The 15,278-nt window shown below is 37.2% G+C and overlaps 1 protein-coding gene across 1 annotated transcript in view; it reads left to right on the plus strand.

Annotated features, from left to right (window-relative positions):
• The window catches only part of MYO3B (myosin IIIB), a 361,097-nt gene that overhangs the window by 268,332 nt on the left and 77,487 nt on the right, over nt 1–15,278 (plus strand). The window contains exons 31-32 of the mRNA XM_039855816.1: nt 7,349–7,439; nt 14,979–15,039. Coding sequence (XP_039711750.1) covers nt 7,349–7,439; nt 14,979–15,039 — 152 coding nt within the window. The remainder of the gene's footprint in view (nt 1–7,348; nt 7,440–14,978; nt 15,040–15,278) is intronic.

The raw sequence follows: 15,278 nt of genomic DNA on the forward strand, positions 1-15,278 counted from the left end.
GCTGTGGCAGGATGTGCCATTGGTTGGGGGTTCTTGGGGGAGGGTGGGATGTCCAGTGGGATGAAGGCTGAGGCTGGTGTGGTAGTGGTGTAATGCAGGGAATAAGGCAGATGGGAGCCAGGTTACAGAAGACCTTAAAAACTGCATAAAATATTTTGGGTTTTATTCTATAAGCCAAAAGACGTACATCTATAGTTGTTGGGTAGAATATGGTTTACGATATATTTTCTTTGGCCTGTACAATGTTTTTTAAATTCTTAATTAGTTTCCAACATATATAAATAGAAAGATTTCACATAAGAATTCAGGTTTCTGATGGCTCTTGAAAAATTAGAGTAACTAGCAGCAGCCTGCTGGTACTGAGTAGAGGCTATTTTCCAATGATACCAACTCACTGGCTTACCTAATTCGTGGCCTGGCTGCATCAGCATCTGAGTTAGAGTCCTGCCTACCGTGTGCAGGGGCACCGTGCAAGTAGAGGAAACAGTTCAGGCTACAAACTTTGGAGCCAGGCCTGTATCCAGTTAGCCCAATGACCTTGAGCAAGTTAGCATATTTCTAATAATGATACATACCTCACATGTCTATTGTGAGGTAATTTTTAGAAGAAAGACTACCAGCATGTAGTAAGCACACAAAAATGTTAGCTGTTATTACAATATTCACATGAGATAAACTCCAGGGCTGAAACTGTCATTCATCTGTATGACTCACTAAAGCTAGAATATTTGGACACGATAGGCATAAAAAAAAAATTGATGAATGGATGAATGAATATGTGCTCCTTGAATTTATATTTCTCCTGGGTCCAAAGCTAAGTTTAATTACTTTGTTCTCAAGAAATGCTTCCTATTTATCCTGAGTTTACCTGAACATAATAATTTTTGATAAAGTAGGAAGCTGGCTTTCGCAAAAAGCTAACGGCACTAACAAAATAAATGAAGGGAGATACTGTTAACACTGTGTCATTTTTCTATAATAGATTTACCTTCCTAACTAAAAAATAAGTCCCAAATTTGAGAAGATGCTTAATTATGTGTTTTCTTTAGAAACTCAGTTATTGGCAGAAAGCTGTCTATGGTTCATATCTAATTTAATGGTCAGTTGCTAGGAACCAGCATGTAGTGAACTTAAGCATAAATGATGTTGGAATGCATGTTTGACTTAGATTCTCTGACCCTACATGAGATCCTACATGAGATCTACACTTCAAGGCAGTGTTTCTGTGCCTAGTATCTCAAACAGAGCATCTCCAAAAACAATCTGGACAGTGTAGTAAAAGAAAACAGTTTTGGTATGCACAACATATCTTGTATATAGCTGAAGTTATGACACCACCCCACCACAACCTTTAAAGTGATCACCTGTGCACATGAACTTTTGTGCTTACGTTAATCTATCCCTAAACACATTTGCCATCAGCAAATGATAGCATGAGTTCTGCAAAATTGATCTGCAAGGTTAGATTCACTTTCTCTCTGGAAAACTTACACATTTACAGAGAACTTGAGTCCAGCAAAATTTAATTTCATTTGATAAACATTGCCTAAAAACTGAAGGATGTATTCAAGATTCTAAAAAATTACTCTTTCGTACTTTAAATATCAAGCGGCTCTCTTCGTTTTTATTTTTAAAAAATTGATTTTTTGTATGATATTACATCTACTTTTTCTAAAGAAATCTCAATCTTTTTAGCCCTCTCTTTCCTTCTTCCTCTCTCTGCTCTCTCTGTCTCTCTGTCTATCTGTCTGTCTCTCTGTCTATCTGTCTGCTCTCTCTCTCTCTCTGTCTGTCTGTCTCTCTCTCTCTCTTTCCACTTTACCATCTCTAAAGTTCTGGTTTCTAATCTAAAGGAAAGTTTTAAGTCATGACAAAATCTGGCAAATTTTTCTGACCATTTCACCGCCCCTTGTTCCCTTCCTACATTACCCATTTTGTGAGTATAGAAAATTCTAGACATTTAGCACATCTCTGATATCTATTAACTTGTATCTTCATCAAAATCTTTTCTATGTTCAGGCTCAGAATGAGATTTTGACCAAAATACCTGTGCATATTGAGGCTATTTCGAAAGAAAAGAAATTTGAGAAAAGAAAACTTGCTCAAATTGAAAACAATAGTTGTATAAAAATGAATTCTACAATAAAAGTGTTTATATGGAACATCTAAAGAAACCGAGTATAATCTTACAGGTTAAAAGAAGATTAACTTAGTACATTTCCACAGCCTTATTAACTTTATTTCATTTTCTTCTCTGGGTTAGAAGGAAAAAATATTAGTGTTTCAGTTCCGAGTGTATTTGTGATTTAAATGGCGATTGGCTCCTACCTGTAGGACACAGATATGCCAGAATATTTCCCATCAGCATTGCCCCAGTCATGTTAAATGAAAAAGGAACCTAAGCAAGTGTTTGCTGCAGAGAATGTTGTCAGTAGTAATGCCACACTCTGCGTGCATCATAGTAACTTCTCAGACTTGTTTCCTTGATGAGTAGACAAAACAGGAGGAGGGCTGAATTTTTTCTTTTCATCTGAATGGTGTAGGTCAGGTTGGGAAAACAGAGAGGAGTAGGGAGCTCTGGTGAAACAGAGCTCTAGTGACTGCTGTGATTGGGAAATTAGATAATAAACAGTCCCTGATACCAGGATTCTAATGGCCTAAGATCAACACAGTCTGGAGACGCAGGCAGGAGTGGCCTTCCGCGCTCTGGCTTAGACCCTCCCTGGAGAGCTCTTTGTGTCAACAAGAACAGCCAGCGCTCCTGGCCGGCTCCCAGCACTCAGAGTGGGGCTATCATTTTTGTTTGCTTTGCAAATATCTTAATGGGAAGTGGTTCAACACCACCTATGGGTTAATCTGAGGGGTTCTGCTTGGCAGCTGTTAGCTCTGAGAACCACATGGCCACTCTGGGGTGGAGGGAGTCAGGCTGACTGTTAACTACCCAGCGCCAGGTTGAGGCATCTTTGCTTATCGGATTTACTGGCTGGCAGGAAGCACGTTGTTTGTTGCCTTTTATTTTTAGTTTGTTCCTCCTAGAACAAGATGTTATTCTCAGATCCAACTGTGCTTTTTCCTCTAAGGCAGTGCTGTTGTTTGTATTAATTTCACTAGTGTGCAGCATATTTCTTTCACCTAAGCTCATTCTCATAAAATCTGGAATTTGGTATTAAAAGTGGTAGTGTGGTAGTGGAGGCAGTGGAATTGTTGCAGGAAGAAAGATCTAGTGTGTTAGACAGCAAGGAAGATAAAGCTACAACCCTGTCTTCATTGCAGATCTAAAGAATCGAATAGACACTTAATTTCTTAGGAATCCCTGCTCTACTGTTCCCTCAGTTTTCTCCTCTCTTCCTTTGGCTTTTACTTGAGTTGACTCATGGGAATGCTTCCCTGAGTGACTTGGCCAAGTCATGTCTTGCTGGATCTCTGTCAGCTGACATCGGCACAAACGAGTTCTTTCTTTCTGCTCTCCTCACTGGATTTCAGGCAAGGTTGGATGGTTTCCACAGAGCAGGTTAGGGAAGTTCCTAGAGTGATGACAGACCTGTAGACAGTTCCCAACTGCCCCATTTGTAAAACTGCAGAAAGTTCAGATGATTCTTTCAGTCCTGGAAAAAATGTCCAACTACCTTAAGGAACAGTTCAGCCTACCTTCTAAGACCTTATCCTTTGCTAAGCATTTGCCTGGTGGTTGAGAGCAGGGATCCCGGAGTCCACTAGACCTGCTACTACTAAGTGTAAAATCTTGATGAATTTATTTTCTCGGCGCCTTCATTTCCTCATCTTCAAATGGAAGACAAAATGGCACAGTAACTACCTCACCAGGTCATGAAAGTTAAATGAGTTAACATATACAAAGTGCATAGCATCCCATTTGACACATAAAAAAGCACTCATAAATAGTAGTAATAGGAGGGTTTGGTGTTTTTATCTTTGAGGAACCCATCTTTCTTTGTGTGTAATGCTTGATAGTATATATTCCTTCCTGAAGTACTCATTTTGAAGTCTGTTACTCCCAATCCTTTAAAACTAAGCCAGTGCCAAGTTGAGAACAATTTGAGTATCAAAATAATGATAATAAAAGACCATAGTGTATTAAATAAAATAATAATTTATGAATCACATTGGAAAGGAAGGCAGGAAGGCAGGAAGGCAGGAAGGCAGAAGGCAGGAAGGCAGGATAGGCAGGAAGGAAGGAAGGAAGGAAGGAAGGAAGGAAGGAGAGATGAAGAGGAAGGAGGAGGGGAGGAGGAAGAAGGAGGGAAGGAAAGAGGAGAGGAAAAAAAGAAGTGAAGAAAGAAAGAAAAGAGGAATGGAAGAAGGGAAGGAGGGAGAAACAGGGTATGCTTTTCATTTAGATAGAATGTGAAAAAATTACAGAAGAAATGATGAAAATAGAAAATTACCGTTTGGCAACTACCAAATAGTCATTGTCTCAGGCAAGATTCATCAATGGATGCTAAAATCAGTAGGTGAAAGTTAAAAGAACAGCATGCTATTTGCACAATCTCAGAGTAAATCTCCATAAGATACTCATCAATTAAAAAAGGACAGTGGGGAAGCCTGGCAGACAGGCTTACCCAAGTGATGAAAGTTAGCATCACCAGTAATCGTGCAAATTGACAGCATGTGCCACCTGATAGGATGCACTCAGAAGAATACAACACTACTTCTCTGGGGTTTTTTTTTTTTTTTTGCTTTTTGCCAAATATGCATAACCTGATTTTAGTCATGAGGAAACAGCAGACAAACCAGAGGGACCTCTTCCAAAATGACCACCCTGTAGGATTCAAAATAAAACACATACACGCAAAAGACCGAGGAACTACTCCAGATGAAAAGAGACTAAAGGAACATGACAACTGAACGTAATGTGTGATCCAGGATTTTCCTTTGCTATAGAAGATATCATGGTCACAAATGGCAAAATCTGACTACAATTTGTACATTGGATAATAGTATTGTATTAATATTAATTTTATGATTTTGATTATTTTACTGTAGTCATGTAAGATAAAGCCCTTGCATTTATGAAACATACACTGAAGTATTTAGGGATAAAGGAGAATGAGGTATAACTGACAATCAAATGATTCAGAAAAAATTTATATGTTTGCATGTGTGTATAGATATCAGTACATAAATGCTAAAGGAAAGAGAGCAAAAGAGAAAGGTGGTGAGGGCTGGGGCGGGTGAAGAGAGAGAGAGGAGATAAAGTAACTGATATTCTCTGATATTCAGAGAATCTGCTGAGGAATGTACAGAATCCCTATATTATTTTTGTATCTTTTTTACAAATATAAAATTAAGTCAAAGTTAAAACCTAAAATTAAAAAATAAAGTTAGTGCCCTTCGGACAGGGCAATTCATAAGACACTTTCTGTTAAGATTCTGATGCCTCTCCAGCCACACTTAAATGTCTTTCCACATCATTATTGCACTGTTTGGGTGTCTGTCCTGGAGCTTCTCCACTGTGACATTGCCGACTAGTCACTACTACCCACTACACACAATCTTATTTAGGTTCTTTCACTTCATTTTTTAAAAATTCTCTAAAATGTTCCCCCTACCCTCACACACTCTTTCTCATTTGTCTTTGGGTCTCATTATTTGGTGCCATGCTCATCATGAACTTCAGTTCAGGACTTCTTGCATCTATCCCTGAACTGAGTACTGCTTTCAGAATTAAAGGTGGAAAACTGGGTTAAATATTGTCTTTTGTGGATACACTGGTGGCAAGAGCATCATCAAAAGAACACGGATGTTAAACTCGTCTCTTTCCCTCTGACTCACTTAGACAAGTCACATTACCTCCCCCTGGGTCTCAGTTTCCCTACTTACAATGTGAAAAAGATGTAGTAAATGGTCTCTGAAGTTTCCTTTGCCTCCACAAGTCTATGCCTTGCCTAATTCAGTCTTCAAAGTACTACAACTATAACTCAAAAGTTACCTTGTGATCCCACCTAAAGAGACAGGTTACAGAAAGGAATACTCCACATACTGGTCATTGTCATTCTCTCTTCTCCCAAGCCTGAAGTTTCCAAGTTCAGAGATTTGCCTTTCAGAAGTGCGAAATTATAAACAGTATGTATAATACCTTTCTAAATATGTTTTATTTCAAAATAAAACCATGTGTGCATGTCTACATCTCTTAATTTAATCCTTTTAAAATGCTATTATTTTATGTTTTTATTTTGTTCTTTCTGAAAGCACAAATGTAATTCTTTCCCCCCAATTGGCAAGAGTTTTGATTTATGTTTTGCTGATGAAGAAGTTGAGGCGCTTATTTGTCCAAGTTAGGGTTGCCATATTTAGCAAATAAAGATGCAAGATACCACTTAAATTTGGATTTTATATAAACAATGAAATTTTTTAGTATGTCCCAGAAAATATTTTTAAAAATTTATACTAAAAAATTATGTATTATTTACCTAGAATTCAAATTTAACTGGATGTCCTGTATTTTATCTGGCACACTAGCTCAAGTTCTTTGGAACTAATATATCAGGAATATATATGTATATATCATGAATATATATCATGAAATGTGTTGCTAAACCTTTACCAAGTGTTTACAATAGTCCTCTGACCTCTGTGTGCCATAACATAGTGTTTATTACCCTTTAGGAGCTTTCGATTAAAAATGCATTCAAAGACATCAATTCCTACTTATTTACCATGGTCTTTATTCAGATGTCACCTTCTGCAGTCACTCAGTCTAAAACTGCAAACTCTGCCTCCAACTTCCTGTGCCCCTTCCCTGCTTTAATTTTCTTCTTTGGCACTTCTATTTATAATGCTTTCATATTTGTTTATTTATTTTGTAATTTGCCTCATCTAGAACATAGGTTCTTAGGAGCATAGGGTTCTTAGATCTCTTTGTTGACTGCTGTATCCCCAGTAACAGTGGAGACAAATTGAAGATGCTCGAATAAATAGTTGTAAATGACTGAATGAAGTCTGTAAGGCTACTGAGGAATATTGTACATGTAATATACACTGTTCTTATAATCATATAGATCATATAGATTCTCAAAAGATTATAATCATATAATCATATAGATTCTCAAAAGATTTGCCACCAAATTAGAGCCTTGAGAGTGGTACAAGTGTGTATAATCTTAATAGTAGCCCATAGACCCAAGGTAAGTAGAAGGTCATCAAGAGGTATCTGCAGATATAGTCAGGCTTACTTTAATCTGCCTCCTGGCCAGTTTTCTAGAACTAAATGTTAGTCGCCCCAGGTGTCTGTCATTCCTTAAGATCCCAAATACAATTGTGTGACTATCTGGAAGAGTCCAGTAACAAAATGGCACTGGATGCTGAGAGTACAAGCTCTTGTGGCTACCAGGTCTGGATTTGGATCGTGGCGTGACCCAGACAGGTTGCTTTAGCAGCCCAAGCTTTGGCTGTGAAATGGTGACCCTAGTAGAACTTACGCTGTAACTCCAATGTGATAATTAAATGAGATGATCCAGTCAAGTCCTCAGCATAGTAAAGCATTCTAACTGTGCTGTGGCCCTCAGCCCATGGCAGTGCATTACTTCAGATGGCAGTGCTCTTCCTCACTACTGCATCTTAATTCTGTACCTGAGCCTGAGGCCAGATTTTCTCCCAGCTCCCTTAGTTGCTGAGAAAGGACTGGAGTGGGCTTTATGGGTGGCTCTCAGTTGAGTGTGCTTTTTACCAATAAGGCAGGCATTCTTAGCAGAAGGATGAAAAGCCTTTTGTTCCTACCTTAGATTTTGCACAGTGACAGCTGGCTACAAAAATGTAGTAGAGAAAAAAAAGAAATGAAAATGCAAGAACTGGCAAATATGAGCTCAGAGTTGGGGAAAAGCGACGAGGCAAACAAATATCACATTTAAAGGGTTCAGTGGGATTTGAGAAATTAGCATAAGTACATAAATCTAACTAGTGCTAACTTAGAGCAATGGCATTATGAAACATTTATCAACATTTTTAAGCCCTTTTGATGAATTTGTCCTTGAGCGATGTTCCAAAACTTAAAATAATTGTGTGCCTATGAGCTAAAAAATTCATATGTTTAAGTAAAACTTGCATATTTCATTCATTCAGCAATGATCGGGGGTGAGAGATAGAGAGTATGCATTCAAAATCCTTAAAAAGCTTTCAAGTAGCCAAACCTAATGAGAAAAAAAAAATACGAAAGCTGTGATTATTCCTTCCTATTTTCCCCCTTTTCCTGCAATAATGATTTTCTTATTTTACCTTATTACTGTTTGTTTTTACTTCTCCTATACTCTTTGTATCTCCTTCACATCATATATTAAAATGCAAGAATAATGTTTTCCATCTTTAGAAATCAAGAAATGCCAATTAAAATAATAACAAAGTATCATCTTTTCTTTCTTGGCCAAAGAGATAAGCAAAATTAAAAAGACTGATAGTACCCACTGTTGGTGATATGAAAGAAAATGGATCCTTTCATACTTTTGTGGATGTGAATGTTAATTTCTGTTGCTTTTTAAAGGAGAATTTGATGATGTAATTCAAAAGCCTTAAAATAAGCAAAAAATTTGCTCACCCTTTGACCCAATAGCCTTACATTAAGATTTATCCTAGAGAAATAATTGGATGAGTACTCATAACTATATGCACAGAATATTTAATGATCCATTACTTATAATATAATAAAACTGGAAACATCTTAAATATCCAAAAGTAAGAGATTAATTATGATAATCGTGATAATCACCCAATGGAATACTATACATCCATAAATATGACATATATGCATACTTGTGTATATGTATTATACACAAATATATGGAAAGATGCTTATAACTAGAAAAGGTAAGTTAAATAGTAAATATGCCAAGAGCCTATGAGCCATTATTTTTAATATATATTATATGCATAAAAAAGCATCTGAAAAAATATACATCAAGATATTAACAGTAATTATATCTGAGTATGGAGAGCCCTGATTTTTATTTTCCTCTCCTTGAATATCTGTAATTTATACAGTTCAACAGTGAATGTATATTACTTTTTTAATCCAAAAAAAAAATGTATTTTAATCAGAAAAAGAAAAAAACAGAAAAGAATTTTCCCACCAGTTCTTTTAATCACTTACTTTGAGGAGGTCAGTTAATGCTACACTTTTTGATTAGCGCTAAATATTTAGATCACTTGGAAATTTGGAGCATTTTCACCAACTAAAAAATAAAGAAGGACAAAACTAATGAGCACAGCAGTAGAAACAGCTGATAGCTCAAAAGCCAAGTGGCTTATGGTACTTGCTCTTCTTTTCTCTCCTTCCCTTAATCAAAATCTGTTAAAGCTCACTTTCTGTAGGTGATTTATAGACACTTTTAATTGGTCAGAATGTGAAACCAGACAAATCAGTTACAGAATCAGCTTTTCAGGGTGGTTATGCTCGATAGATTGTGTGGACACACCAGGGAGCCTCCAACTCTGCCCAGAGGGGAAAAGGTGGCTGGGGTGGGGTTGGGGCAGGAAAGACTCTTCAGAGAAACTAATACCTGAGCTAAAGGATAAAGATGTGATGGCCAGGTGGTCAGGAGAGGAGACAGCATTTCAAGCAAAAGCATGGAAGTATGAAGACAACCCTGGGGAAATTTAGTGGGTGCTTGGCAAATGCGCGTTTGTGGTGGTAAATAGAACACAAAAAAGCATTCTAGAAATTCTAGCTTTTCAGTCTTTGTAATAAACGATACATTAAATTATGCATTTTAGGTGCCTTTGAACTGAACACAGTAATTTGTGTTCTTCTTAAAATATTTTATTATCTAACAATCTTCTGTGTCTCCAGTGTTATTTAAATAAATAGCAATAAGAATATGCAATGACAACTAACAGTTGTAAATAAGAGAATAGCAGATACATAGCAATAATGTGGGGAGATTCAGATCTGAATATGGTTCCTCATTTATACCCTCAGCCCTTAGAATGTTCATATTCTATATAAGAACTAAATAAGAATCCTTGAGTTGTCAGTTGAGGTTCAACCTAAGGCCAGTTCATATAGAAATTTTGTTAGCATTCAGGTCAGCAAGGCATCTTGTATAAGGGCAGTGTCCTCTTCTCTGATGTCGTTCCTTAAATGTCTTAATTTACCTTCAGAACTTGAACTTATTGAAACCATTTCTGAAGATGTTTATGTTTTCTATTATCTTTCATTGTAATAACTTCCATAAGGAAAGTCGTATGACTTATTTTTCTAAAACTTGCCTCCCCCAAGATTTATGGTGCTCCTACTATGTTAAAATATCTTAGTCTGAGCATATCTTTCACAGGGTGGGTTGACTACTGCTTCTCGGGAACAAGAAATTGACCTCTTATTAGAAGCTCCATGTACAAAATATTTTTTTTAGAGCTATCTAAGAAGCAGGAACAAATTGCTTGGTTACACAGATAAGCCTTTCTCCCAGGGCTATTGAGTAAGACACAGTACACAATGAGAACTGCTCTCAAATCTAGAGACAGTGGGAAGCTAACAATAATCAACCCACAATGAACTACTTGCAACCTATCCTGTTTGGAAATTAGAATATGCTTTCAAGTGTGAACGACTAATGAGTTTCTCAGTTTGTCTAGAAGCCATTCTAAATCATAATTGATCAAAGATAAGATAATCTTGCAAATTTTATCAGTTAATAAAAACTGCACAAAGAAATTTAAATGAACTTTAGAAAATGGTGAGTCAGAGGATAACCAGTATGTCTCTACTCCTGTCCAAGAAAAAAGTTACTGATTCTAACCCTAAAGTAAAAAAAGCTAGTTGCAAGACCAACTTGATTGATCAGATTCTCAAAGAGCACCCTACTTCCTTTGCTGTAATTCTGATGTATAATTCAGTCTCCAGAGTATATCAAGCAACTAATGAGGTGAACAGTATAGTTCAAATTATACTAATCACTGTAAAATCATACACTGGCATTCTACTTTCCGAATACGACTCTTCTGAGTTTAGTTAGTGTAACTCAGCTCCCCCAAAAATCATCACCCCATCAACAAACTGGCAAACTGAATTTTGGAGCCTGCAAAGCTGAGACCCAGTCCCTAGACACTGTGACTTCACATAGTGCTTCCAGCCCAGCATGACAAAGCCAGCTGGTCTCGTGGATCTTTGCTGCAGAAGAGAGATGCTAGGGCATTCACAGCAGCCATTAACTCAGGAGCCAGCCTCCATTCTGCCTCTCATCCGGTCACACTGGGATCACGGTTTCAGAAGAAGGAATTAGACATGAGTTTCATTTGGGGACTTTTTTGGGGCAGATGCCCAGCAGAAGGGTTCTCAATGGTGGCTAAAAGTTTCTGTCTCCCCAAGAACCCACAGTTCAATGAACTGACTGCAGAGGGGTAGCAGAGCGGCCAGGCCCTGGAGGCAATCTGCTTGTGACTTTAGTCATGGCTCCTGAGAAGTCAGAGGAGCCCTAGAAATATGTAGTGAATCATATATAGAGAAACAGCTACCTCCTATTTACAACCCTTTGATAACCAGATTCACTGCTTCTGCTATTTAGCATGTAATTCCTAATGGAGGTTAAGGATAGAGTTATTTAAAAAAATTTTTCCTATAGATTCAAAATAATAATATCACTTTAAAAATGAATATTTCCTTAATACTATCAAATACCAATCCTTAATCAAGATTTCCCAATTGTTCTAAGATGGCCTTTACACCTGTTTGTGCCAGGGTCTAGTACATCACATTGCATCATGCCGTTATGTCCCTAAATCTTTTTAAAAGTACAATGATCTCTTTCTTCATGACACTGACTTTTTAAGAGATTGAGCCAATTGTCCTAGAAAATAGCTCGTCTTCTCTATATGTCTGCTTGATTCTTTGTGATCTTAGCTTGTTCCTCTATACTCTGTGTTTTGGGTAAAGTATAAATTAGATTTAAAGCTTTGATTAGATTTAAGTTAAATGTTTTTGACCGAAAGAAAAAATATGAATGTCCTGGGTAATGTCAAATAGTTTATATTGACTCACATCACAAAACAGTGTTGTCTGATCATTAGTAGTGCTAAAGTTGGCACTGGATTAAGATGGTGACCTTCTGATTTCCCCAATGCATAGTTACCTCTTCAACTCGTGACCTGAAAGAAGGAATCTATATGGAGATCCTTTCGTACAATATGAATATCTTGTTTTCCATCAATCATGTGTCTAAACGTTTTATCAGCAATTAATAATCCTTGCCTGAATCAATAATTTCCCTTTGGAGTCTCCTTTTCTATGTCAGCAGGTCTTATGCTACACTATTTACTAGTTATGACTAGTTATGCTGCACTATTTACTAGTTAATTCCCTCACCTGCCAATGGGTATAAAAATAAAACCAATCCACATGATTGTTGGAAATATTTATGAGACAAACATGTATCTGTGTTTTGCCCGGTGCCTGGTGGCATGTATGCATGCAGTAAGCATTGGCTATTTGTTATTATTGTGATTTTCCATATTTTGGTGGTGACAGCTTACAGAGTAGTATTCACTTATTGCCTGCCTCAAGTCCCTGAGGCAAGTGACAATGTATCTGATGAAACTGCTGCAGAGTTGAAGCAGTTAGACTTTTGAAGATTATTAACTTATAACATTTTTTAAAGGCAAATTGAAATTTGTTTCAGATAAGCACTGCTCAGATCAGAGTTTCCTAAGGCATGTTATAAGAACAAATAGGCCCCTGATATGCTCCATGGGAGAAGGGTTCTATTGTTAAAATAACATCTTGGAAATGCTGCCATTTTTTCCTTTTTTTGGGTTTCGTTGTGCATATTATTAAGTTAAAAGCTGTAAGCTTTTAGCTGTAAGCAGGAAATAAACCTGCTTAACTTTGCTTAATCAATTATTTTCTCATCTACCTGCTTAACTTTGCTTAATCAATTATTTTCTCATCTATGGACACTATCTACCCTCTTCCACCTTTTAAAAACTAAATAGTACATATAAATATTACCTCAAACTACCTAAGATTGTTCCAAAGGCCTGAATGAGGAGGGAGTCAAACTGATGAGCCGACCCACAGTGGAGAGTTGGAAGATGTCTGCCACTGGCCTTCGGATCCTGAAAAGCCATGCAAGCTAGAGGAGTTCCTAAGAGGTTACTTTCTTTGTCGGAGCAGGAAAGGCAGAAATTGGAGGCCACATAGTAATTCAACAGGCTAAGTTTCTTCCTTAGATCTTCTCCAAAGCTCACCAGGACTTCTAGAGGATCTCAGAGTCCACCCATCCTGTAGGTGTCTCACAGGCACTGAGACGTACCTAGGCTGATAGGGATGAGTCCCTTGGGCTGATGTACAGTGACCAAAGGGCATAGAGAGTATAATGGTTCAGAGGAAGAGCAGAGGATTTGGAGACAAAAAACAGAGAGAGGTCAGTGTCTTAGCTCTACCAGGTATCTGCTCTGATCCCTGGGCAAATCTCTTACCCTCTCTGAAATTCAGTTTCTTCATCTATATAATAGAGACAGTTTAAGAACTTAGTTCAAATGGTTGTGAAACTCTCATTAGATATATAAAAGCATGTTTAAAAATATGAAGTGCTGTATAAATGCTAATTGTTTTCATTTTAATGTTAAGGGTATTCTAACTGATCTTCATGGCCCATATTTTGGGGCTGCACTAGTCATTCTTGTATTCATTCAACTCGTCTAATATTTACTGAGCCACTTATAATGTACCAGACATCGGATTGGGTGCTGATATAGAGTACAGAATAAAGCAGATCTGGTCCCTGCCTTTGTGGAGCTTACATTTCATGGTGGAAGACATATGATAAACAAATATACACACAAATAAGTATATCATTAGTCCCTTCTCCCCAGGTACAGATGTGATATAAAAATGAGTATATTGCTATAATGTATAAATAGGTGCATTTTGAAGGTAATATTCATGAAATGTTCACAGAAAGTTCAGAAAATGAATGTGTCCATTTAAATTAAGAATAAGGTTATTAATGTAGAGCTAAAAGAGGTCTAAGGAATAATTTATCTCAATCCTCTTATTTAATAGATGAGGAAAACTAGAATCCAGAATACTGTAGAAATTTACCCAATCATGTGTGTGTGTGTGTGTGTGTGTGGTGTGTGAGAGAGAGAGAGAGAGAGAGAGAGAGAGAGAGAGAGAGAGAGAGAGAGATATTAGGGATCTTGAGGCTTGAGGCCAGGCTTAGAACCCAGATTTCCCTTCCCCTTGTCAGTTTTCCACTCTGCTGGGTTCCATCTGAAAGGAATTGTAAAAACTGGCTCCTATTTTAACAGCATGTTGTAGTTATCACACTTTCATACAGTGTGTTCCAACGGCAAGAAATTAGGGATGCAACACAATTAAATTTTCCAAACTTTGCTCCATGAAACATTAATATTTTAATAGATGTTAAAATATTTTTTTTGATATTTTAAACTATTTTAACATAAAAAATAAATATTTTTAAGTCACTTTTTAAGTTTCTTGGTCAAATTAGTTTAGGAAACCCTACATCCTCCCCCCGCCCTACTTTAGAAATCCATAAATGCATATTGTGATGGTAAAACATCATTCCTGCAGTAAGGTAACCTCTTAAACTATGTACAACTCAGCATTTCTCAAACTTATTCAACTACAGACTTTGTTTTAAATTATTTAACAATTAATGTAATTAATGCGCTGAATGGGAAGTACAGCCTTAGCAACAACTTGATTGGCTTCTTGGTAAAGTTTGTGAAAGCCCAGTAGTAAACCAAATTAGATCACGCATCTTCACAAAGGGCAATTTTTTGGGTCTTAGAATCGCAGGCTGACTGTGGATGTCGGAGCAACACCTAGTAGGATGCATTTGCTTAAAATGCCCATGTCCTTTTAACCAAGGACTGGTATGGGAAACAATGGGAGCTTAATTAAAGGGAATGTTCTGATACATCTTTGGAGGAAAACAACTCTCTTTAAATTTTTTAATTATCATTGTCAAGGCTTCTAAAAATTATTTCATTATTATTTTTATTTTTAGGCATTCACAAGAACAGAGTTCTCCAAAAGAATGTGATGTCTTCGGAGGATATCCGAATAAGGTAGCTGGGTATCTTGATTTTGAAGTAACTCTGTATCCTCATTTCAGACTCCTGCATGCCCATGAGCTTGAAGTCTGTCTGTGGCTGCTTGATCCAGCCATCCAAACGTGAAACTGTTAGTGATATTTTGAAGTCTTTGAGACAAAAGCCCAGCTTGCTAAAGAACTTGGTTCAGCAGAGAGACAGGGAGGTACAGCGAAGAGAGAATCAAAAGCCTGGAAATTTGCTGCTGAGAATAA

Source organism: Pteropus medius, unplaced genomic scaffold (assembly GCF_902729225.1).
Source record: "Pteropus medius unplaced genomic scaffold, Ma_sr-lr_union100, whole genome shotgun sequence".
Lineage (NCBI taxonomy): Eukaryota > Metazoa > Chordata > Mammalia > Chiroptera > Pteropodidae > Pteropus > Pteropus medius.